This window comes from Myotis daubentonii, chromosome 1 (assembly GCF_963259705.1).
Source record: "Myotis daubentonii chromosome 1, mMyoDau2.1, whole genome shotgun sequence".
Taxonomy (NCBI): Eukaryota; Metazoa; Chordata; class Mammalia; order Chiroptera; family Vespertilionidae; genus Myotis; species Myotis daubentonii.
Genome location: NC_081840.1, coordinates 223,242,271 through 223,266,046, shown reverse-complemented (window position 1 = coordinate 223,266,046; position 23,776 = coordinate 223,242,271). Strand labels below are relative to the sequence as shown.

Below are 23,776 nucleotides of genomic sequence, written 5' to 3'. Positions count from 1 at the left end.
TTGCTCTGTATTTTTTTTAAAAAACTGTATAGGTTGTTAAGTGTCTAAATTGTTTTCTAAATTACTTCAGTAACTGTTTTTGTTCTTGTTTTTTTTCAACGTAATAGGAAATGTGAATGTTGACTCTAGTGGATTCCACTTCTGGTTAATCCAGGTCAGGATTTATGGAGACCTCATGTGGTGACAAGAGGCACCACAAAGGGCTTCCTTCAGGAGGGGGGGAACAGAGTCAAAGAGAAACTCAGAACTCATTTGGGAGCAACATAGAATTAAGACCTAGAACTTAATGGTAGTGAAGCAAGGTAAGGCCTCTAAAAACACATTGAAATAATACTGAAGAAACAATATAAACTATTTGTAAAAATGAGAAATCTGGTCACTCATGTATGAATTTCCCTTTATTACCTGAAAAGTTGATAACACAGAAATTAATGTGCCATGTCTCTTATGGATTAGTTGCAATCTTCCTCTTTTTTTCTTAATAAAATCCTTTGGACATACCTTCCTATTTAAATTTGCATCAGGTTAAATTATATGTTTCTGTTGGCCTGTTGCTCTGAATGCTACTTTCAGCTCTTTTCTCCATTGTACACAGAATGGAAAGTGAGCCAGAGAAAGAATCGAACTTGAACTTATGTCTATGACTTGCCTTGTGTAACGATCACACAGCATTATTTGTGAACTAGAGGCCCGGTGCATGATATTTGTGCACTAGTAGGGGGGTGGGGGCTCAGCCTGGCCTGTGCCCTCTTGCAGTCTGGGAGCCCTCTTGGGATGTCTGACACGGGGAGTGGGCTAAGCTTTACAGTCAGACTACCTTAGTACTGCTATGGAGGCAGCAGAGGCTCCTGCCACCACGGCTGCTCCTGCCACCACGGCTGCACTCGCCAGCCATGAGCCCGGCTCTGGGCTTCTGGCTGAGTAGCGCTCCCCCTGCTGGAGCTCACTGACCACCAGGGGGCAGCTCTGCATTGAGCATCTGCCCCCTGGTGGTCAGTGCATGTCATAGTGACTGGTCTTTCCACAGTGTGGTTGATTTGCATATTAGCCTTTTATTATGTAGGATATTGGAATACAGGATATTTTTTTTTTTTTGCAAATAAAATATAGAGAAATGATTCTATGTGGTGGGTAAAATTGAACATAAATCATCCTGTTGCTAAGACGGTATAAAAATTGTGAAATTAATGAATTTAGTGTGGTAGTAAACATATTTCAACCATATGATTCACTGGTATAGACTAAAGAAAATTCACTGGGAATAGAAGGGGGTAGAGAGGGATAGGAAAATTCTTTATCAATGATAGGTACTTGTTCTTTATCTCATGTTCCTTTAAAGAAAATGTGAATATAGCTTCCACCTTCTCCTTCTTAAGAACTTTAAGGTAAAATCTAGAAGGACAAATGAGAGTTAATAAATGTCTGGGATTCTTTAAAAGAACCAAGCAATGTAAATCTATGAGTATGCTAAGAGCACCTTGTCTTTGGAAATGTCCTCAAAATGCCCTTAAAAGTTTTCGAGGGCAGGCAAAATGACATAGGTAGAGGTAGCTATTATGAAAAGACATTTTACATAGACACAGACTATATAGTGCAGTGAAGGCCTGAGGAAGGGCCTGGAGTGGGGTAGAGGGGGACCAAGGGGGGAAGACATTTTGAAAAACTTAAGTAGGAAAAATGTTAATGGGGATAAGGGAGAAACTTCAGATTGAGTATATTATTGTGTTAAAGAAATCAGTCCGTTTCAGAGTTCCTACTGTGTGTCCAGCCTATTGTTAAATGTTGGACATAAAAAGGGGAACTGAACAGATCCTATTTCTTTCAAATGGGTGACAGATAATTATACAAATAATTATCACACTGTGAAATTGGCATTAGGCTGGGGGCTTGCACAAATTCCCCTGACAGCCCTGATGGAAATGGGGCAAGGGAGGGTTAGGTGAGGCATTTAAATTCATGCAAAGTTATTGATGGATTTATATGTCAACAAACCAATAGCGACATTGGTTTAGTTGGGGGGGGGGGGGGGCGGTGAGGGCGGAGCTGGAGATTGGCAGCAGTTGCCAGACACACATCACATTAGAAAGACAAAAAGAAACCAGGAAATTCTCTTCCAAGACATAGTGGGGGAAAATATTCGTAACTTCCTTCCGATACAAGGTGCTTGCTAGGAATTTATTTTTTCCCTCCTCATTAAAATCACACACATACTCAAGCCCTTAGAGTTTTGTGAGCATATTACATATTCAAGACATCAACTGAGCATGGTATTGTCAAGCGTGTGATGATAAGGAAAGGGTTAAACGGAAGGGGGTGTTCCAGACAGGGGAAGGCTGGATGGAAGGTGGAAAACCACCGTTTTCCCACTTGCAAAAACTCTGAACTTTGAAGCTCCCCAAAATACACGTGTGCGTGTCTGTGAGCGCAGGCAGATCTATTTCGGTAGGATTTAAAAACATTTTTTTAAAAAAATCATCCTCTGTCTGTCTTGCTGCGCTGCAAACCCCGAGCAGCCCCCTTAGGATCGCGTGGCAAAGGCTGCAGCAGAAGCACCAACTGGCAGCGCTGTTTACGCCGCGTTCCAAGCCGCCCTCTCCCCAGTCCCCCACTGGGAGCCACCATCTCCGAGGCTGGGTCACCCCTGGGGACCTGGAACTGGGGGCGGGGGCCCGGGAGCCCGGGAGCCCGGTTCCTCCCCGGAAAACTTTGCTGCGCGTGGGAGCGAGGGCGCTAGTCCTGGTGCATGGGAACGCGCCGCCAACCGCCTCCTCGCCGGGCGCTGGGCTGTGGCCCTACCTCTCCGGGCGAGGTGCGGGCTCCCTGCGCAGCCAGTGGGCGGGGCCAGCGGCGCGGGGCGGGGCCGAGGCTGGGGGCTGGCCGGGTATATAAGGCGGGTGGCGCCGGTTTAACTTGGGACTTGGGGTTATTTATTTGGCCAGCGCGCCAGCCGCACAGGCTGGTGGTGGAAGTGGTGGCGGTGGCGGCGGCAGCGGCCTCAGAGGCTGCCACAGAAGGTGATTAAAAAAAAAAAAAAGCAGCAGCGAGTGATGGGAGCATCGTGGCTCCCGGGCGCCGGCTGGAGCTGCGGAGTTTTCGGGGCGCGGCGGGAGCGCTGAGAGGAAGGGGAGCGTCCGGTCCGGGACCCGGCAGCCGCTCCGGAGGCGCTGGCCGGGCGGTTGTTCGGCGGGGCTCGGCGCCAGGCAGCCCAAGCGAACAACTCCAGGCACCGCCGCCAGCCACCTTCCCGCAGCCGCGGGAGCCCAGGCTGCCGCGTCCATCCTATTGTTTAGACACTTGCCAGGAGCTCCGGAGTCCGCGGAGCCACCCAGCCCTCGCTCCGGGTCGCCGCCGGCCCTCGCCCCCGCTTCCCAGCCCGGAGAAGGGCGAGCCGAAGCCGCCGGGAGGGGAGCAGGGGCCCGGAGGAGACGGGCTGCTCCGGACGGGACTGCGGCCGCCGCGTCAGGTGCAGCGCCGGGAGCCGGGCGTCGCGACGGCGGCAGGAGGACTCCCCGCGTGGCCGCGGACGGGCTGCTGAGCCTGGGAAAAGTTCCTCACTTGGAGGAGGAGGACCCACTTGTGGGCGGCCGTCGAGGGGCGGAGCGGGGGGCTGCGCCCGCCCGGGAGCCCGCTCTGGTTTCTTCCACCTTTGCCATCAGGTGTCTGCAGCGGAGCTGCGCCGTTTCCCGGAGACCGGACGGGCCGGCACCGGCGCGCACGCGGACTGCCATTCCGCTGCCCCCTGGGCGCCCACCGGCCAACTGCCACCACGCCATCCCCCCTCCCCCGGACACTCCCGCAGGACCCAGCACGCGGACACCTCCACCTCGGCCTTTCCACTCCTTCAGGCTGGCCTGCCAGCGGTCCTCTAGGAGCTCTCGTCCTCAACTTGGCCTCTTGGATTTCCTCTGCCAGGGTCGTGACTAGTGGATATTACCGCCGGCTGCTGCGGCCCCAGCGCCCTTTTGTCTTTTCTGTTTGACCTCCGGGCAGGCCCGAGTGCCAAGCATCGCCTAGGACGCCCGGCGGGAGGCGGGATTGCGGAGGCAGCCTTCCGCGAAGTGCATGTGTTTTTGCAAACCGCCCTGAACGTGGGCTGTCGGGAGACAGCGAGGACTAGCCCCCGCCGCCGAGGAGCCGCGGGTCAGGGGAAGCCCTGCGAGGCAGCCGCGCTGGTCTCCGGGAGCAGCTCCCCGCGCCCCCTGGCTGTGCGCCCGCCTGTGCGCCCCAGCGCGCCATGCCCAGTGGCCCTGCACGCACGGTTCCTGGCCCACCGGGCTCCTGCGCCTTCTAGCTCCAGAGAGCCCGCTTTCATCAAGGACAGCGTTCCTATTGAGCCTCCCTCTTCTGCCTCTGAGCCTCCCGCCGGAATCGGATTCACAGAGGAGGTGGTGGAACCCGAGCAGGCCCATTCCCCGCGCCACGGGCTCTTGCCCCTTCCTGGCTATTGAGAGCCCAGGTCTTTCCCACCAAGTTGGTCTTGGCGACTCGTGATCTCCTCCCGGCGTCTCCAGGGTCTTCGAACAGCCTGAGCCAGACCGATTCATCTTCAGGACCTAAAGTTCTGCAAGGAGCGCCCGCCCCGCCGGAGTAGGGTGGAGGGGAGGTGGGAGGCGGGTACCTGTGTCAAGCTCTTCTACCTTGAATATTAGAACTGTCACGTCCGCCGTATTTCCTGCACATTGACCCGGGCACTCTGGGTTGCTAGCCCTGCACCAGACCCTGGGCCTCAGCCCCAGCGCGTTTGGCGCCCAGCAGCGTGCGGTAGAGGAACCACCGGCACTGGCGAGCGAGGAGGCGGCGGCGGGGGAAGATGCGCGGCGGCGGCTGGCAGACGCTGTCCCTGGCTCTGGGCTTGGTGCTGGCGATCCTGAACGAGGTGGCGTCTCAAGCGTGTCCGGCGCAGTGCTCCTGCTCGGGCAGCACGGTGGACTGTCACGGACTGGCGCTGCGCAGCGTGCCCAGGAACATCCCCCGCAACACCGAGAGGCTGTGAGTATGGGCTCTTCTCCCCCCCCCCCCCCCCAACCCGCCCCATCAGGGTCCTGTGCCTCAAGCATGGAGACTGGAAGGACTTAGCGGCACCGGTCCCTGTGCCTGGGGCAGCCCCCACTAGCTCTTCTGCACGCGCATCCTGAGGTTGGAGGCTTTGGGGGGGCGAAGGACAGGAGGGCGCTGCCCAAGGAGGGGCGGGACTGTTGGCAGCTGCACTGGGTCCCTTCTCCCCGCTCTTGTCCTGACGCACGTAGACCTGTGCGGTCCAGTTCTCTGACCTGGGGCGGCAAGGAGATTGATGGAGGACAAGTGATCTCGGGTGCTCGGGGCAAGGAAGACGAGACTTTGCTCCCCAGACTCAGTCAACAGAGTCACCTTGCGTTGCCAAGACTCGCGGGGCAGTTTCCAGGCCGAGTCCCCACGCTGGTCGCCGCGGGGTGGCGCAGGGACTGGCGCGGGTCTCAAAAGCAGAAACCTCCACTCCTTGGCTTTGTGTAGCCCCCCTGGGTCCGCAGGGAGGGGAGAAGGGATCCTGAGGCGTCTGGATCCACCCAAGAGTCACGGAGGGAAGGATGCCCCGGGAAGCTGTGGCCACGCGTGACTCCCTGTCCTGTTTCCCGCCCCCCCCCCCTTTCTCTTGGGAAAAGCAGGCTGTGGTGGGCCCCTAGGGACCTGTCCCAGAGGCGACTGTAGAAGCGGTCCACTTCCCAACCTTAGGCGAAGTTACGGCTGCCTCTCTAACCAGACCCAGCCCAGTTCAGGTCTCACTGTTCAGCGACTTTGCAGCCCTTGGCTGCCCCCTCCAGCCCTTTCGGCGGGGCCTTAGTGCTCCCGTCCACCTTTCTGGCAGTCTCTGTGTCCCTTCGTCTGGCAGCAGCTCCCCTGCCTTCCCCTCTTCCCGCTCCACTGCCCGCAGACATCCCCGCCTCCTTGTCTCTGCGAGTCTCTAATGAAGAAGTAATCCCAGCGCCGGTGTTGATGGCCGGCCCACGCGCTCCTGGTGGGGCACCCCTTGAGTTCAGGGAAGTGGAGCATGGAGGCCGTTCTCTTTGTGATCACAGTGGGCAGTGCTGGTCGCTGCCCAAGCGCCCTGGGCGCACTCCACTCGCCATTTCGCATGGGCCTGGTGGTCAGGGTGGGTGCGGGACAAGGACGGCCAGGGCCAGCGTTCCCGACTTAGCTTCCAGGCCTCTACGCCCAGGATATGAGGGTTGCACGCTGCAGAGAGGACTTGCTCCAATCTGCACGTCTCCACTAGCAGGGCCCTCACTCAGCACGTAAACCAAATTGAACTTATCTAATCCACTTGCCTGGCCCACAGTTTAAAGGCCAGAGTTGAACCCTTGATAGTTTGCAAATGGCTCCCCCGTCCCAGCCTCACTCCTTCCCTCAGCGCTGGGTAAGTTGGCGCCTTACTAAGGGTGTCTTATTAAAATGTGAACCACCACATGTGTCCAGGGTTGGGAGTAGGGCATTGTATTATGTCAACTAGCCAGTGAAGACCTCAGTAATTGTAGGGACAACTTGATGGTACTTCGCTCAGCTGATGTGGAGAGTGGGTTGGGGAGAAAGCAATGCAGAATTCTGTTTCAGCACTTGGCATGTCATGCTATTCAGAACAGTTCTAAGTTTAAGTACTAATATGTCTTAACTTAACAAAAAGGGACAAAATAGCAAGTGAGTTTTATGTCTTTGGGGGAAAAAAATCCATATGAGGAATCTACTAGTATAGAGTTTTCAGAAAATAGTTTACTCAGTGATGGCGTATACAATTCTATCACTGACTCATTAAATATAGATTTCAAACACAATCTTATAAAGTCAAAGTAAGAGAAAGCTTACTTCCGTGAAGGAGAACGTTTAAACCACAGCGAAGCCTGGTTTTACTTGACATGATTGGAACCAGGGCAAGTTTAGATCTTGACCTAAGATGCCAGAGAAGGGGTTGTGTGACTCTTGAAAGAAACTTGGTGCTGAAATCTGAGCAAAAAAAAAAAAACCGTCAGGGCCTGAATACTATTTGCATTATTGCCCCAGCTAGTAGTTTTCACTTTACAGCCACAGCAGGGGGCGGGTGGGCTGGAGGGGCGGGGGGGGGGGGGGGGGGTAGAAGGGGCTCCCTAAGTTGCAAAAGAAGAGTTTAGTTTTCATACAAACATAGAATTGTTGGAAGGTAAATGCCTATAAATGCAAGTCTTTGAAGTGTAGGTCTTTTGATGGCACTTTCTTCTTTGCCTTAGGAAGTTCAGCCACCCTGCCACCTCAGGAGAGAATTTGGGATATTCAGGATATTTAAAATTTGAGAGTAGTATTAAAATATTGTTCCTTTAACTTTTTGAAGGGAACTTTTTTGGGGATGTGTCTAACAATAATAGCAGAATTCCTGTGAAGTTAATATACATATGCTTATACAAACAAAAGTTGAATAATCTTGATTGTAGGTCCTTGCTTTTTATCACTTTGAATATTTCTTGCCACTTCCTTATGTCCTGCAAAGTTTCTATTGAGAAATCAGCTGACAGTCTTATGGGCCCGCCCTTGTAGATTACTGTTTTTCTCTTGCTGCTTTTAACATTTTCTGTTTGTCTTTAACCTTTTGCATTGTAATTATGATGTGCCTTGGTGTGGGCCTCTTTGGGTTCATCTTGTTTGGGACTGTCTGCACTTCCTGGATTTGTATGTCTATTTCCTTCACCAGGTTAGGGAAGCTATCATTTAGAATAGAAGAACTTATAAATAGATTCCCAGACAAGAAAAAGCTAAAGGAGTTTATTACCACCAAACTACTATTACATGAAATGTTAAAAGGTCTTCTTTAAGAAGAAAAAAAAGATTAAAAATATGAATAATAAAATGGCAATAGATACATATCTATCCACAATTGAATCTAAAAACAAAATAAGTGAGCAAGCAGAGCAGAAACAGGCTGATAGATACAGAGAACATTTTGATGGTGCCTAGGTGAGAGGGGTTTGGGGAATGGATGACAAGAGGTGAAGGGATTAAGAAGTACAACTTGATTATATGAGGCTGTAAAGCATAGCAGAATCAATGATGTTCTAATAACTGTGTACGGTGTCAGATGGGTGTGAGATTTACCAGAATGATCACATAGTAAGTTAAACAATGTCTAATCACTGGGGCATACACCTGAAACTACTATAACACTGAATGTCAACTATACCTGAAAAATAAGAAAAATGATTAAAAAATATAAAACTAAGAAACGAAAATTGAAAGCACTCCTCTACATGCAAAAAAAGAGCACTTCTTGTGACAAGATAATCCGTTTTCATGTCTCATGCCAGCAAGTAGGGACTCTGTAAACTTGTTGATGATCATTTAAAAAAATTCCTACAAAGGTTACCCCTTTATCTCTTTTACTTTGTAAACTGCTTTAGTCATTGGAACTGATCTTTAACTTCAAGTTCTCATTTAGTTTATGTTTTTAATTTTTAACTAGCTATTGATAAAAAAAATTGGGACTTTCATTTTCTTTTTTGTTTTCTCAGGGATTTGAATGGAAATAACATCACACGGATTACCAAAATGGATTTTGCCGGCCTTAGACATCTACGAGTTCTGTAAGTGCGTTCTTCTGTGTTTTGAATAATTTTCTTTCTTTTTTTTCAAGCTTGCATATTTTGAATTGTTACTGGTGTCAATATTAAAAACTGTCCCAATAACAAAAACATAAACATTTCCAAGGTCTTGGTTTTCTTTCTTTTTTAGTTTATCACTATATAATACAACTTTTATTAAAATGTAGGCTTTTATTTTAAGGTTGGATGCAGGCCATAGAAACAGTACTGTAGAAATGGCCTCAAGTGTTTGCAGTGCCATACCCTAAGTGCCTTAGACATATAAAAATGTAGAATAATTACTTTCACAATATGAATTAGTAATGTGAGACATTTGATGCACTTTTAGGATTTTAGATTTACTAGAAATAATTTAAGTGGGTCTGCATTTTTACTACTAATATAGAAATGTTTAGCCTTTTCTGTCAGACAACACACATATAATTTCTAAAATTAAAATCAAGCAATCCAGCTTTCTACAGAGTTTATGATGGGACATGTTTTTTTATGAAAGTACACTGGTCATATTTTTAATTCTTATATTTTATATCTCTGTAACTTTTATAAAATTCTTGTAATTGAATTACTTCTTTCATTAGTGAGTTAAATTAGTTCTGAGTGAAACATCATTTGAGATTCAATATAATGTAAAATTCTTTTCCCCTCAGGTTTGTAAATATTTCCATCACAGTGAACATATACTTGGATCATTGTGTGTTCAGTGTTCTTTTAAAAGACACACTTGAACATTATGAATGTGTCCAATTTCTGATGCATATCCATAAGTTAACTGAACTATGTGTATGATGAATTATTATATATTTATTCTCTTAGTTAAGACCTCAGTTGAAAGTCAGTTTACTGAAAAACATCCATCAGAACTGCAGTGCCATAGGTTGTTTTCCAGAAAATACTATGCTTTAAGGTGCAGAGTTTTGGCCAGTGAATTTCATGTCACTGCTAGGATTTTTTCCTGGAAGTTTTGGGGTGTGGATGCTATTTCTCCTCCCTGACTTCTCTCAAATATATCATCATTGAATTTGATATTAAATCTCAAACCAGAGCAAAATTTAACTTCATAAAGAGAAAGAGAAAGAAGTTGCACATTTTAGTTGCTGAATTGAAACTTATTCTGACGGTGAGGGCTAACGTTAAGACTCCTGCTATATTTTGCATTTCAGTCAGCTCATGGAGAATAAGATCAGCACCATTGAAAGAGGAGCATTCCAGGATCTTAAAGAACTGGAGAGACTGTAAGTATTTTCAATTCCAAACTTATGACGACATAACTGTGTTTTTAAAAATACTTGAATTTCAAAGTCCCTGCCTTTAATTTCATGTCTTAGTCTTTGAAAGTTTATAGAAACAAGAGGTTGAATAAGTGGCTTTCAGACTCATTTAAAAAAAAAAAGACCCCCCCTTTTTTTTTGCATAAACAGGACTAACTTGAAATGAAGCTAAAAATACAGACTTACTTTCCTGAAACATTTACTCCCTTGATAAGCACTGCTTTGGTACTTTGAGATGTACATGGTTTTCTTATTGTTCATCTAGTTTGTTTTATTTGCTTATGTAGGAAGAAAGGTGGTCATTTTATTTGCAATTATGCTGAATTATGGAAAAGAAAAGTTTTGCTAATAGTATTTTTATTTCCATGCTGTTTCTTTGTGTGTCATCAGTGATAGTTGACGAATTATTTTAAATTCTTAATGATAAAGATTTGCTTTCTGATATTTAACACTGACGGTGAATATTGTTAATTACTTCTATTCACAATTGTATTTCATTATTTTATAGTGACTTTCTAAGTTTTTCTGCTGGAAAAATCATTTAAAGATTAACAGATATAGAAGTAAGAATTATGTCTTCCAAGGGTGGTTATTTTTTTCCAAAAAGGGAAATGGAATTCAGACTGTAAAATACTTTTTTTTTTCAGACACAAAATTTTAAGGATTGGTATATATTACCTGAGTGCCATTACTATATTATATCTACAGTGTGTATCTACAAAGGACAAAACATCTGTCTGTAATAATTAGGATAAATTACACACTTTGTAATTTGATGTATGAATTCCATCTCTCATATGTCTTGATAATTCAAGTTTAATAGATTTGCATTTTAAGGGCAAATACAACTTTTTTAGATGTAGCAAGGATTATTTTAATGTTTCCATGCCTGCTTTAATAGGTACTTTAGGTAAAAATAAAGCGCTTATTTAAAATAATGAAATATTAAGTTAGTTTTAGGCATTGTACATTCACATTCACTGGACCTAAGGGCAAAAGTAATTGTCTCTAAATAGAAAAATGCTTGTCAAACTCTAAGATATGTGTAAATATATAGGATACATGTTTATCACCTCAAGTACATTAAACACAGAGATGCCTAATTTATTTTACTATAAAATTTTATCCATGGTAAATCTTACAATATAGGGAATATTATTCTGGAATTAAAAGTACATTTAAAATCACTACTTTGAGGTTGTTAGGGAGAGAGGAATAAAAATAAGGCAAACATTTCATTAAATTTATAAACGAAGTCCGTAAGTTCATTACCTATTCTTCATATATAAAAATACTCTGAAAATATTTATTCTTTGATTTCCCTCATAGGCTTTTATGAATAGCGAATACCTAGTATCTTGTAAAGGTATTTTAATGTATTCATTTAAAAAGAAGTATCGATATAATTTTAATGTTTAGTAAGTTGAATACATAATTTTAAATGATCATTTAAATATTAACAGTTTTTTCATGAATAACTTAACTAGTCACCACATGGAAACCTATATGTTTGATTCTTAAACAACTTTCAAATTATTGTGGGAAACTTAGTGGCTTTTCATGCAGCTTCTATTTAGGTTGTATAGTAAACGTTTTCAGAAATATTCCAACATATCAAACTTTTAGAAACATTACAACATACCAAACTTTCTCATTATTTTTTAAGCCACTCCAGGGTATCATTTAATCTTTCATCTTGAATAAATTAACTTTTCTTAAAAATTATTAACCAGATGCCGTATCATCTGAAATTTGATTGGAGTTGTAAGTAGGTACTAGTTTTTGACTTTGACCTCCCCTGGGAATGTCACTTCATCGCGGAACAATTTTCTGTTCTACTAAGATGTGATCAGATGTTGCAGAGTGGGAGGAGGATTTGTAATTTTGAATGAAAACTAATATATATGCAGGACTTCTTTAAATCACCCAGCTGTTGGCCGAGAGCAAATATTTCATATTTGTGAGGAAAAGCTGAGAAAATTCCTTTTGTTTACAACTGCCAAGTCCATCTGATGGAAGCACATTGTTATCTGACAGCCAATTCATCTCCTTGGGACTCAGGAATTCAAAACCATTTCTTAGGAACATTGTGGATACACTTTTCAAATATTTATTTTTAAAAATACATTAAATGCGAAGGCAGTTTTGCTTAAGAATTCATGCATCCAGTTATTGTGCAATAAACTATTTTAATTTTTTTTAGTATATTATATTAAAAAGTGAAAATAAAAGAAGCTATCCAGGGAGTTCTTTAATAACATTTCTATGGCCTGTGATATATATCCTTATTTTAGTTGGTGGTATCCTTAACATCACAGAAATTGCCTTTTTTTTTTTTAAGCTCCAAGTGTAAGAGAAAGGAAATAATCAATGAGTTAACTTTTACCTAATTATATGTTTTATGAGCTTACATGTTTTTTTTTAGCAATTTAGATGTGAATTTTTAATGGAAAGTCCAGATTATGAAAAGGTGTATGATTGCAGATTTATGTTGTAAATGCCATTCATACAATATTTATAGTAACTTAATTTTCATTCTTTGTGAGAAGAAAAATAAATAAATAAAATTAATTTTATTTGTGTGCAAGTTATGGTTTTAAGTTATTTTTTTACATTTTAAAATGGTAAAAATCAAAGCAATTCCAAATGATGATTGTATTTTAAAACTATAAGCTTTTTTCCCCATTTTATTTCATGTTTATAGAGTTTTATATCTAGAGAGAGAAGACAAACCTGAAAACAGAAAATAACATCTGTGCCTTTTTAGAAATCCAACTTTTTATCTATACGAAACAGGGTCATGTTGTTAAGTTGAATTAAATTTTATCATAGAATGAGCAAGTCATTATTTGTAAGCCAAAGCATTATAGTTAGAAGAGAGGGATTTATTCCCACCTAAAAGAATCAATGACATGTAAGACTATTAGTGAAAATCTCAAGTAGATAGATATTAAAATCTACCCCCCGCTCCCTTTCTCTTCACACTTCTTTCTGTTGTGTAGAAAACAACATCAGATGGTATGATCATCATCAGAATTCATGCTTACGAATCATTGTAAAAGAAATAAATTTTAATCAGGCTTACAGAGCATGAGCACACATTACTTCGGTATAGACAGTTTCTGACTGTACTCCCAGAGCTGATGTGGGCAGCAGCACCTTTTCATGGGTGCTCTATGCTGCCAGTAGTGCCTGCACATCTGGGATGAAAATGAAGCCGGGAGAAGGTTCCCCAGGTAGATTCTATTGGCAGGTCTTATTGCTTCATCCAAATGTTCAAATGAAATCCAATGTACTTGCATGACTAGTTATTAATTAAGTGCAATGGAAATTAATTAAGGGAAACAAACTACAAATAAGCTATAGTAAACAACTGAAACTTTTAGGAAATATACTTTTTTTTTAATACTTCACAGAAGATACCTGTATATATCTGCAATAAAGCCTCCATTTAGAACTGTCAATTCAAGGTATTTCTTGGCTGGTACATAACGTTTTAGGGCTAAAACAGTCACTTTGGGACCCAGGACTTTTGTGTGCTGGGCTAAAGTTTTGTTTTTCACTTACAATTTATGGGCTTATGCTATAGTCCTTAAAGTTCTAGTTTAGGCCTTTTAAGGAGACCCAGGCCACTTCCGTGTTTCATTAGTGAAGTTCATCTGCTTTAGCGAGTTTCTTAATAACACAAATGCAAGAGCGTGAAAAGGTCTTTGAAAATGTTTAAGGTTATCAAAAGAATATTAGGACATTTTATCCTACTTGCAATGAAATGCTTAGATGCAAAATAAAATACTGATAGGCCTAGATTATGTTAATGACAACCAATCACATACCATAGAAAGCCTGGGACATTAGGCTTTTCATTAACTTGACCCTCAGTTTATACCCTCACAATAAGGAAACTGCAGAAATGAAAAAGGCAAGGGCTAGGACTGCTCTTCTTTTCTTACCAGTCCCGTGTAAACGTGTGCTTTTCAAACCAGGATTGCTTTAAACTCTCCAAGTTGTAGACTCTCTGGGTGCAAATTGCAATTTTCCTACTAACTTGGTCATGAGTCCTGAAAATATGATAGTAAAGCCATCTAAGGAATCCTGGAAAATAAACCTGTCCCCTTACTATTTTAAAGTTTCTACCAAGGTGATATAAATGTACTCATCTTAATTCACAAATAAATCCCGGTTTAGCAGAGCCTAAATATGCCTCAACACTACACTGTCCTGAAAGGATACGTAAAAGACACATCGATTATTATTTTTTAAGGTGGCTCTGCATTTGTTTTTCTGCATGCACACACCATTTATATGTAAGCCTGTGGCAGCCAGTGTGAGGCTGAGGCTGAGGTTTTGTCACAGGTCGTTACACATGAGTTCAGGTAGAGAAAAGGCTGAGGAGCCGGTCTGAAGGAGAGCACCCCTTATCCCTTGTTCACCAGGGATGGGTAGGGTAGGGAGTCCCTCTCCTGACTAATCCTGCAGTTTGTGGGCAACACAGAACACATTCCTTTTCTTAACGTGGGGGCAGACTCACATGCTAACCTCCTTGGAAAAGAACGCAAGCTCATCTCAGAAGAATTGTTCTCTGGCAACTTTACACCCGAGTTTAAAACCAGTACAGTGATTTTCTTGGGAAAGGCTCTTTGAAGAGCATATCAAACCTTAGAAACTGGGGCAGAGTATGTACACTGCATCATATAAAAATGTTCAAGGATAGACTCTATTGCTTCATCTGTGATATCGATGAAACGTCCACTCGCACCTGTATGTAAGTGGTATTGAACTATTTTACATGACATTTACGGACTAGAGTCTCATAAGGCTTTACTGCCCGTGCAGTGTTAGAAGTGTAGCCTAACACTGAACCCATCCGACAGCGTTTCTCATGCACCGTTTTTATGGGCCTTGAAGTTGAGCGGTGGTGAGAAGGCCTGTTTGCTCTTTGGGGGCCGTGTTATAAATGCTGAAGCAGCGGGCTGTGTATTTTTCCCACATCTGTTTTGGGCCCATCCTTTGTGACAGTGTTTGCTGCATGCTGTGTCTTTTATACGTCTCCCGAAACGAGTCGTTTACTTTGCACTGTTACAATGTATGTGTGGAAGCAGTGAAGGTCAAATATTTTACATTGAATTGTCTTTCATTCCTGTTGGATACCTTTCTGCTTGAAGTATGCCTTCTAGACTGAATATTCCAATTTTACATGGAGTGAGAGGCTTGCCTACATAGATTTCACATGGCTCTCTCCCCTTCCCGCGCCCCCCCCCCCCCCCAATCCAAAGCAGTTTTTTTACTGCTGGTCGGGAAGGAATATTGGTGAAAATGCTGTCAGAATGAGAGTGTGGGAACAACAGGACTGGTTTGGTATTAATACCAAACGTTGGTACATTGCTTTAAGATAATATTTGCAACAAAAGTATCTGATTGTCCGACTTTCTGGGTCCATCCACTATCCACTCCGCTCAGGTGGGTGTTCCCCAGCCATGAGCTAGGTTCTGCTGAGGCATCTGGTCTTTCTATACGCAGTTGCCTGGTATCCTATGGAATGTGTCAAATCCTCATTGGTTGTGCTGTTGACTATGCTTTTTAAGCTGATACAGATGCTTTTCCCTCCTTTTAAAATCAGAAAGAATAGATAGGAGTGACATCGGAAACCCTTGGTTTCAATTCCACTGTGAGATCTTGATCAAATTGTTTTATCTTTGAAAACTTTAGTTTCCTCACTTTTATTTAGGACAGAGTTGATTATTATATCTCATAACGGTGTGGAACATGATTTAAGTAAGATAATACATAGTTTTACAACAGGCTCAGTACTTAAAGAATTATGTGGGGTTTTTTAAGGATTATGTGTTTCTTTATGTATTTCAAAATTTCCTATTTTTTCCAAAGCTCAGTTTAAGAATTATTTTATATTATGAATCTAATAAAATGTATATATAATGAATTTGACTTTTGAACATTCATATCTACTATTGTTTTCATTCTGACTCTTATCATATGGCATATGATTAGAAGAGATGTGAAGAAAGTACAAAAACCCCTTCAAGTTTCATTTTAGAGTATTTCTCATAATCTCTCTGAATATGCAGAGAAATACCAAGAACTAAAGGGCGTGAAGAGGAAGCAACATTTTTACTACTAAATTTTGATCTCTCTACCATCTATATATATAAAAGCCTAAGCGACCAGACGACCGGGTGACCAGACGGTAGCTATGACGTGCACTGATCACCAGGGGGCAGATACTCAACACAGGAGCTGCCCAGATGCTGAACATAGGAGCTGCCTCCTAGTGGTCAGTGAGCTCCCACAGCTGGAGCACAGCTCAGCTGATAGATGGGGGTCAGATGCCAGGCTGATGGCTGAGGAGCTCAGCTGTGGCAGCACCAGCCTCTCCCTCAGACAGTCCCCCTGCAAGCCTGAGCAGCAGCACCAGGCGCAGCGGGGCCGGGATGAGCCGGAGTGGCCTGATGCAGCGCCCAGGCTCAAACTCCTCCTGGCCGCCTGCCGCTTCATGCACTACTTCGTGCTGTGTGGAATCAACGTGGACAGCGGGCTGGAGCCCGACGAGCTAGTGGGTAAGGCTGGGCTGTGGCAGCCTGGATGTCCACTGATCCCCGCAGCCCAGGCCAAGGGACCCCACCATGCACCGGGCCTATAGTGAAATATAAAAGATGAAATTATCAATATCATTGTTGAGATATACATTGTATATTATTCATCTAATGGTAGCTAAGTGTTAAAAATCTTTGCTTTAAAAAATGTGAAGATAATACATTTTGAAAAGACCAGTGAAAATTTAACTGAGAAGGTATTTATATATGTGAAATGGGAGACTGTAAATGATATACTCTCTAAGGCAGCATTTATCAAATACTTGTTACAGACCAGGCACGCTGCTAAAACACCTTATGTTTACAATTACAGGTAAATATGAGGCATACATTTTTCACTGGCTTTGGTAAAACTGTTTTCACTTCACATTTTGAATTGGGGTGAAGGTGGCGAATCCTGACTGAACCGAGGTGCACATTGAAACAATAAGAGACTGTAACCTCTATCAGCGGGCAAATCGCAGGAGCAGCAGACAGGCAATGTGAAACAATGCTTGTCAATAATGCTCAGGCTGCCCTTCAGATGGAGGTTGTGAAGAATCAGCATTTCAGAGGACAGCTGTTTGGGGCGATACAGACAGATCATTCACCCCACTGAAGGCACAGTCAGAAACAGCCCACAGCACAGAGAAAACAGTTATTGGGATCCCTCTCATTTTTGTCTTACGGAAAAGTGTCTCTGAGACTCATTGTCCACCTTTCCGAAGCCGTGAATTCCCATCCAGAGGATTCTCAATCAGCCCTGAGATCTTGTGGGCAGATTCCATCCGGCTGGTGCTGACACAAGAGCTGGATGTCACTAAATCCGTGTCACCTCTCCTTGGATACAATTGAGTATCCTTGCTCGGGACAATAGGTAACTGACCCACCTAGTCTGCCCATGGAGCTAATGTATGCTGGCTCCTAGAAATCCTCCTCTGAGATACCCTTAATTCGCTGCGTGCTGTTTTCCTGTTCGGGGACTATTAGGTTTTAACTTCTTTAACTCATTTGCATTACAGTTGTTATTATGACACTTGCATCTTCAAGCTGCTAGGAAGTATTCTGTGGCATTAAAAGAAGAGAGGTTACTTGTACTCCAGCTCTATTTAGAAATTGCTATGCACCTTAATAGTCTTTAAAGTAATTTTGGATTTTTTAAGTATCCTCTTCATTTAAGGATTTAATTACTGGACATGGCACAAGAAGTTCTGGTTATAATTTTTTTTTTATCTTGATTGATGATTATGGAAGAGTGTCACTTTTTATTTTAATGTTTCTGTTTCCACTTATTCTAAGTATTGATGGAAGAAAGAATAGAAGAACAGGAACCAGAAGTGTATTAATACTCTTTTAAAGGAGAAAGCATGGTCATATTGCTTTTCTGTGCCTGTTACAACTTCACTTATCTGTTCTATATTGTATGATACTACCTTGTCTTGTAAGCATGGCTGGTTTAGAAATATTAAGATCATTCATAATAAATTTCATGGAATGATGATAAAGGACTTGAATTCAGAGAAAATAAATGTATTTTTCATTTTGTGTCAACTGTAGCTATTTTAAACAGATATTTAAGATAGTAAGCTGAACATAGAGCCAGTTTGTTTTTAAAATAAAACTTGGTGACTTACTTTCAGGTGGTTCATTCATTGTTAAGAAGTGGGCTATATAAGGTATGTTTTTCCCAAGGAAAGATTGGTGAGAAGGAAATTTTCAGCATCCTATTATTTTGAATCATTATTTAGGAATGCTTAGACTGTGTCCCTTTGAGAGGAGTGATAGGTTCTGGACTTGCCTCACCTGAATTCAAGTTCCAAGTCTGCTATCTGTGTGCTGTGTGCCTCCCTCAGGACAGCAGTAATAAGAGCACCTACTCATGGGGCTGTCCTGGAGAATGAGTGAGGTCATTCATGTAAACCTCTCAGAACTGTGACCATCGCATAGTAAGCTCATGTGATGTGTTAGCTATTGAGAACCACTGGAAATGTGAAAATAAAAATTAAGAAGAAGACACTGCACCCCATCTGAAATATCTACTTTCTCACAATATCTGAAATTGTACTGATGTAGGCCCATCAACAAAAAATCTAATAGCAGCTATCACTGCATTATATATCTGAATTTTTAAAAACATTGAATTCCTGCCTAGCTAGTGTAGCTCAATGGTTGAGCATGGACCTATGAACTAGAAGGTCAGGGTTCTTCTTCTATTCCTGGTCAGGGCACATGCTTGGGTTGCAGGCTCGATCCCCAGTAGGGGGCGTGCAGGAGACAGTTGATCACTGATTCTCTCTCATAATTGATGTTCCTATCTCTCTCCCTCTCCCTTCCCCTTTGAAATCAATACTATATATATCAAAACATTGAATTCCTCCCAGTTTGTAGATGGTATTAAGAATGGCAGAGGGGAGGGAGGTGGATGGAAGGGAAAGGAGGTAATTGCTCTATAGGGCACATGAAAGCAGGTGTGGCAGTAGGTAGGTTCATGGGAGAGCATGTAAAACGCAGGGGCATATAGCTCAGGGAGCAGGCCAGAGGAAAGTTGGCAGAATTTAAAATACATATGCTAGGGCTTTGCTGGATTCCATCACAATGCAAAAGGAGCAGTCTATTCTCATTCCTAGAACCTACTGAGTGTCAGGGAAGAAGGGAGAGAATACAAAGATGCCATCTTTATACTTGAAGAGACACAGACCAGTGGGAGTGAGTACCTATAATACAGCATGACTGCCTCTTACTTATCAAATGCTGTGGGGATGTGAGATTGCAGCACAGGAAGGAACTAACTACTGGAGGAATCGGGGGAGTTTCACAGAGGATGTAAGACAGTGCCATTTGGAGAACAGGGAAAGCAGTCCATACAGAGAGCAGCCTCTGCAGGGACAGGACTGGAAGGAGTGTGCTAGAGCGTCTGGAGAATCATTGATGATGTTCGTTAGTCCGATGGTTTGGTGCAGATGATGAGAGCTCATCTCTGTCGTTCAGAAATCCGGGTTGGCTCTTGAACAATGGGGATCTTTCCAAGACTGGTTGCTTCCCTAGAAAAATTCTCATGGCTACTCTTGTGAATCTTTGTAACTCACTTTTAAAAAAAATAACAAGTCATAAGTAAATAATATTTTATGACAATCATGTAGTAGTAGACTCTGAGAGCATTCCTTCCTCAGAGTCAGGCTCAGCAAATAAAAATAAATAAATAGAAGCTTTTGTTGCACTTTAGCATTAACCTTGTTTTGTGCTTTATTCGTAACAATCCGTGTAAGTGGGGAATAAGTGTACCCTTTCAGGACTAATTTTACTATGTCCCCCTATTTATCTTGGCATGTTTTTTATGAGTATGTATTTTATTAAGTGCTGAGAATGTTTCCGAAGATGACCAACTTCTCCACAGTATGAGTCACTAACGAAAGTTGTGGTTGCTGTTGTAGCCTCATGGCATTTTAGACCTGGAGGAGGTTCTGAACTCCACCTGGCCCAACTTCTCACCTTGTGCAGGATTTCTTGTCACTACACTTTTCGCAGGGGGAAAAAGAAATCGGGAAGCCTCTGAATGAATATGGGACACAAAGTTGGGAGTCTTAAAGGCAGATCATTCCATTTCTTAATATCTGTGATTCCTAGAATGGTCTTTCCCATGATCTACTTTCTTAAGAGTTATAATCCTTTGGCCATGTCTGCCCTCTGGAGACCAAATGTATAATTCTGCTTACACCAAGGTGGCCATTTAAATATGTCACCATCAATTGATATGCCTTCCTTTACTGTCCCCTGAACATTTATCTTTAAGACTTATGAAATACCTCCAGTTTCTTCAGTGTGACATTAGTTTTTGGGATTCCTTACCCTTTTCTAGTGCTTTATAGCAGCTTGTATGTCATTTAAGTGTGAATTTTGCATCAACTTTTCATCATTTTATTCAAATTTGGGAAAAGCAGAGTAATACAAATTCATTTTTATTGAAAGGTTAAATTGTATACCTGAAATGAATGAGGTTGGAGTATTCATACATCTAGGCCTGAATTGGCCCACTCTTTAGCGAGAGTGCATGATTCAAAAGAACTTAGCATTGAGGGTCTTTCCAAGACTGGTTACATAGCATTGAGACTTAAATTAGTTAGAGTTGGAATCAAATTCTTTTCTAAAACATTGAAATCATTATAATATTAGCTAAACATTTTAAAAACATAATTTAAGCATCTGGGACACCAATTAGTAATAAGTCAGTATCAAATTCAGTCAAGGCTCAAGAACGATGGGTTCAGGATTGAACTTTTTGGTTTCCCTCAGATTTTGCCTATCACACTGACACTTTTGCACACATTTCTTTCTGCAACTAAATCAGAGGTAAGGAACATCTGGCCCAACGGCCATATAGGGCCCTGCAAAGTCATTTGGTATGGCCCTGCCCAGGCTTTAGGGATGAGTTAATTAAATGTTTGACCAAATACAGCAGGCTAATTTTAAAGTTGATAATTTTGTATGGGCTGCAAATGGTGTTATAAATATCCAAATGGACCTTGGCAGAAAAAAGGTTTCCCAACCCTGAACTAAATGAAAACCTAACAAAATTGAGTTTCATCTCCCCACAGTGCCTTGGCTGATAACATAGGCCTTTTGGGACAGAGTATGAATTATTTTAGGGTGCCACTTACTGTGATATTTCTGCTGAAGGTTGAACTCTCTCCTTACCGAGCCACCAGAGTCTGAGTCAAATCCTTTTCCATTGAGTATATTCCGGTTGACTGATACTGCACGGGATGTGGCTGTAGCCCCAGTAATCATGATCTGAGTAAGCATAATGGAAAATTGCCTTAAAGACTCATCTAGCAAAAGGTGTAACCAACTTTTGATTTGCAATGCTTGGATTCTCTTGAATGTCATTTCTTTCTCTCCTGCAAAACAGGATGAGGCATGACACTACCAAATCAAAGTGTCATTGTTGGGTATTTTCTGTGTAACATACGCTTTTTTTTTCTTTTTCTTCCCCAAAAGGCGTTTAAACAGAAATAACCTTCAGCTGTTTCCTGAGTTGCTGTTTCTTGGGACTTCGAAGCTCTACAGGCTGTAAGTAGACCGAATTGGTGACCATTGCTCTGGGTAGCACCTTGTGTTTTATGAAATGTATTTCGGATTTGTTTCCGTGTGCTTTCTTGGAATGTATTCATCGCTAGGTTCATGGATTAAGAGTTTGCCTTTATTGTCAATGGAAATTTAAGGTTGGTTTCCCCGTGATTCCAGTGGTTTTGTTTGCTTAGCATTGACTTGTTTATGAATGTGTGATTGTGATTGCATCATTCTGGTTTGCTCATGTGATGCTGGGGAGGAGATGTATCTAACTTCTCTTTGAACACTTGATTCAGTTCTGATGGGAAAAATGCCACCACACTTCTTTTTCGGGGGAAGTTGGCCTCGTTTCCTTATCAAGTTAGGGTTCTGAATGTGAGTTTTTTAAACATTGTTTCTGTATTATAAGATATTTAAAAAGGACTGAACATTTCTTCTTATATGTTCCTTTTAAGGCCAGAATTCCAAACTTCGCAATCTGAATGACTAAGGGTTTCGTATCAAGTATGTCACTGAAGTACTTGGGAAGGGGTGTAATATGAGTTTTAGGCAGGATCAGTTTTTCCTCCCTGAAATGCTTGTTCTCTGACCTAGTATATAATAGTGAAAACACACTTTTGAAAGCTTTTACAATTAGATTTTCAGCCATGGGAGTGATTTCGTGCAGATGGGCGATAAGCCACAGTGTTGGGAAAATACATCGCAGCAATTACTGATGTTCACGGGTGTTGTGGGAAAACTGTTGGGCTGTATCTGCTCAGGATGGCCCCCGCTGGGATGGTGGGAAGTCCCACATGGTCGTGTGTGTAGGGATTGCTCTTTTCTGAACTTGATTCTGTGGCCAAGGCTCCGCAGCCTACAAATTCAGTATTGTTGTCAATTCCAGAAGAGGGGAGACCGTCCTTCCACAGCCCTGCCCCCAGGGGAGCCAGGATCTCTGTGGGGACCTCCCGGTACCTCAGCTCACTATAGAGAGAATCTCCCCAGCAGGAAAGGTGTGGCCCGCTAACAACACACCGGATCTTCCTCTAGAGTCTGACTTTCCCGATACTGTACCTGCAAGGAGAGCCCATCACCTAGCAGTATTTCTAGGCTTTGTGTTCCCTGCTGGTTAATTGACTCCGTTAAGTAAATTAAAAAAAAAAAAAATCAAAGAAAGAAGCCCAGAGACTGCCTTTTTAAACAATAATTCTCTCTGGACTAGTTTTACCCAGGAAATAGGATGTAAGCTGTTTTAAAGATTATATGTATGTATATAAATTGATCCTTATCCTAAATAATAAAAGCCTACTATACAAATTGCCCCCTCGGGCAGTCGTTCGACCAGGAGTTCAACTGGGAGACAGTGAGTTCGACTACTTGTTATGACATGTGCTAACCACCAGGGGGTGGTGCAGAACATGGCAGGCGTCCGCCAGGAGAGAGCTTGTGTCCAGGAGAGAGCATGCTGCCTGCCTGTCTTCTGTGTGGCAGCGCTGTGCAGCCCAGAGGCCCACACTGTGTCCCAGCCTGCAGTGTCCAGCCTTCTCACCGCATCTCTGCAAGGGGACTCAGGCAGAGGGGGGCACATGGGGGCCCCAGGGCCCAGAGGTCAGCTGGGACCTGCCCTTTCTTGCCAGACCAATATGAGTCACTAACTACCCTCTGGAGACCAAATGTTTCATGCTTCGATCACTGGCCAGGCCTAGGGGACCGCACCTGTGCACAAATTGCGTGCACCGAGCCTCTAGTGTTTAAATGCTTGTGCTTTGTTTCTAAGAAGGATCATAGAAACGGGGTTAAGAGTATTCTTTCTGCTTTAATTTTGGGTGACTGATGGGACTTGGAAGCTTTGGGTTCAAGGCTAGTATACAGTGAGCACTGTTAAACTACCACTTTGCTAATTGTGTGCTTCTAGAAACAATTCACATTGTTTAGGAAAGTGTCCATTTCCTAAGAAGCTGTGAAAATAGAATTTAAACAGAATGACTGTCATTTAGCATTTAAATTATGAAGCCAAAAAGGTGAAGAAACTTAACACTATCTCTGAGAAACAGGAAGTTTGATTTTTTAGAAGTACTTGGGTTAATTTTTTTAAGAGTCTTCATTTCAGGTGGTATAATCCAGTTCAGAGTCCTCTACCAGCCAACCATATTCAGTTATCATTTTTTTCCTTTTCTTTTTTTTTATTTATTTACAATATCACATAGTACAATATCACAGGGGATTTTCTTTAATGGTTTGTTATAATTTTGTAACTTAAGCTGCTCTATGAATGACG

The 23,776-nt window shown here is 42.8% G+C and overlaps 1 protein-coding gene across 4 annotated transcripts in view; it reads left to right on the top strand.

Moving 5' to 3' along the window:
• The first annotated feature begins 3,233 nt into the window (after positions 1 to 3,233).
• Positions 3,234 to 23,776, top strand: part of SLIT2 (slit guidance ligand 2) — a 361,028-nt gene continuing 340,485 nt past the window's right edge. For all 4 annotated transcript variants that reach the window (XM_059674520.1, XM_059674503.1, XM_059674511.1 and 1 more), the window contains exons 1-4: positions 3,234 to 4,989; positions 8,505 to 8,576; positions 9,755 to 9,826; positions 21,445 to 21,516. In XM_059674520.1, coding sequence (XP_059530503.1) covers positions 4,811 to 4,989; positions 8,505 to 8,576; positions 9,755 to 9,826; positions 21,445 to 21,516 — 395 coding nt within the window. In that variant the 5' untranslated portion in view covers positions 3,234 to 4,810. The remainder of the gene's footprint in view (positions 4,990 to 8,504; positions 8,577 to 9,754; positions 9,827 to 21,444; positions 21,517 to 23,776) is intronic.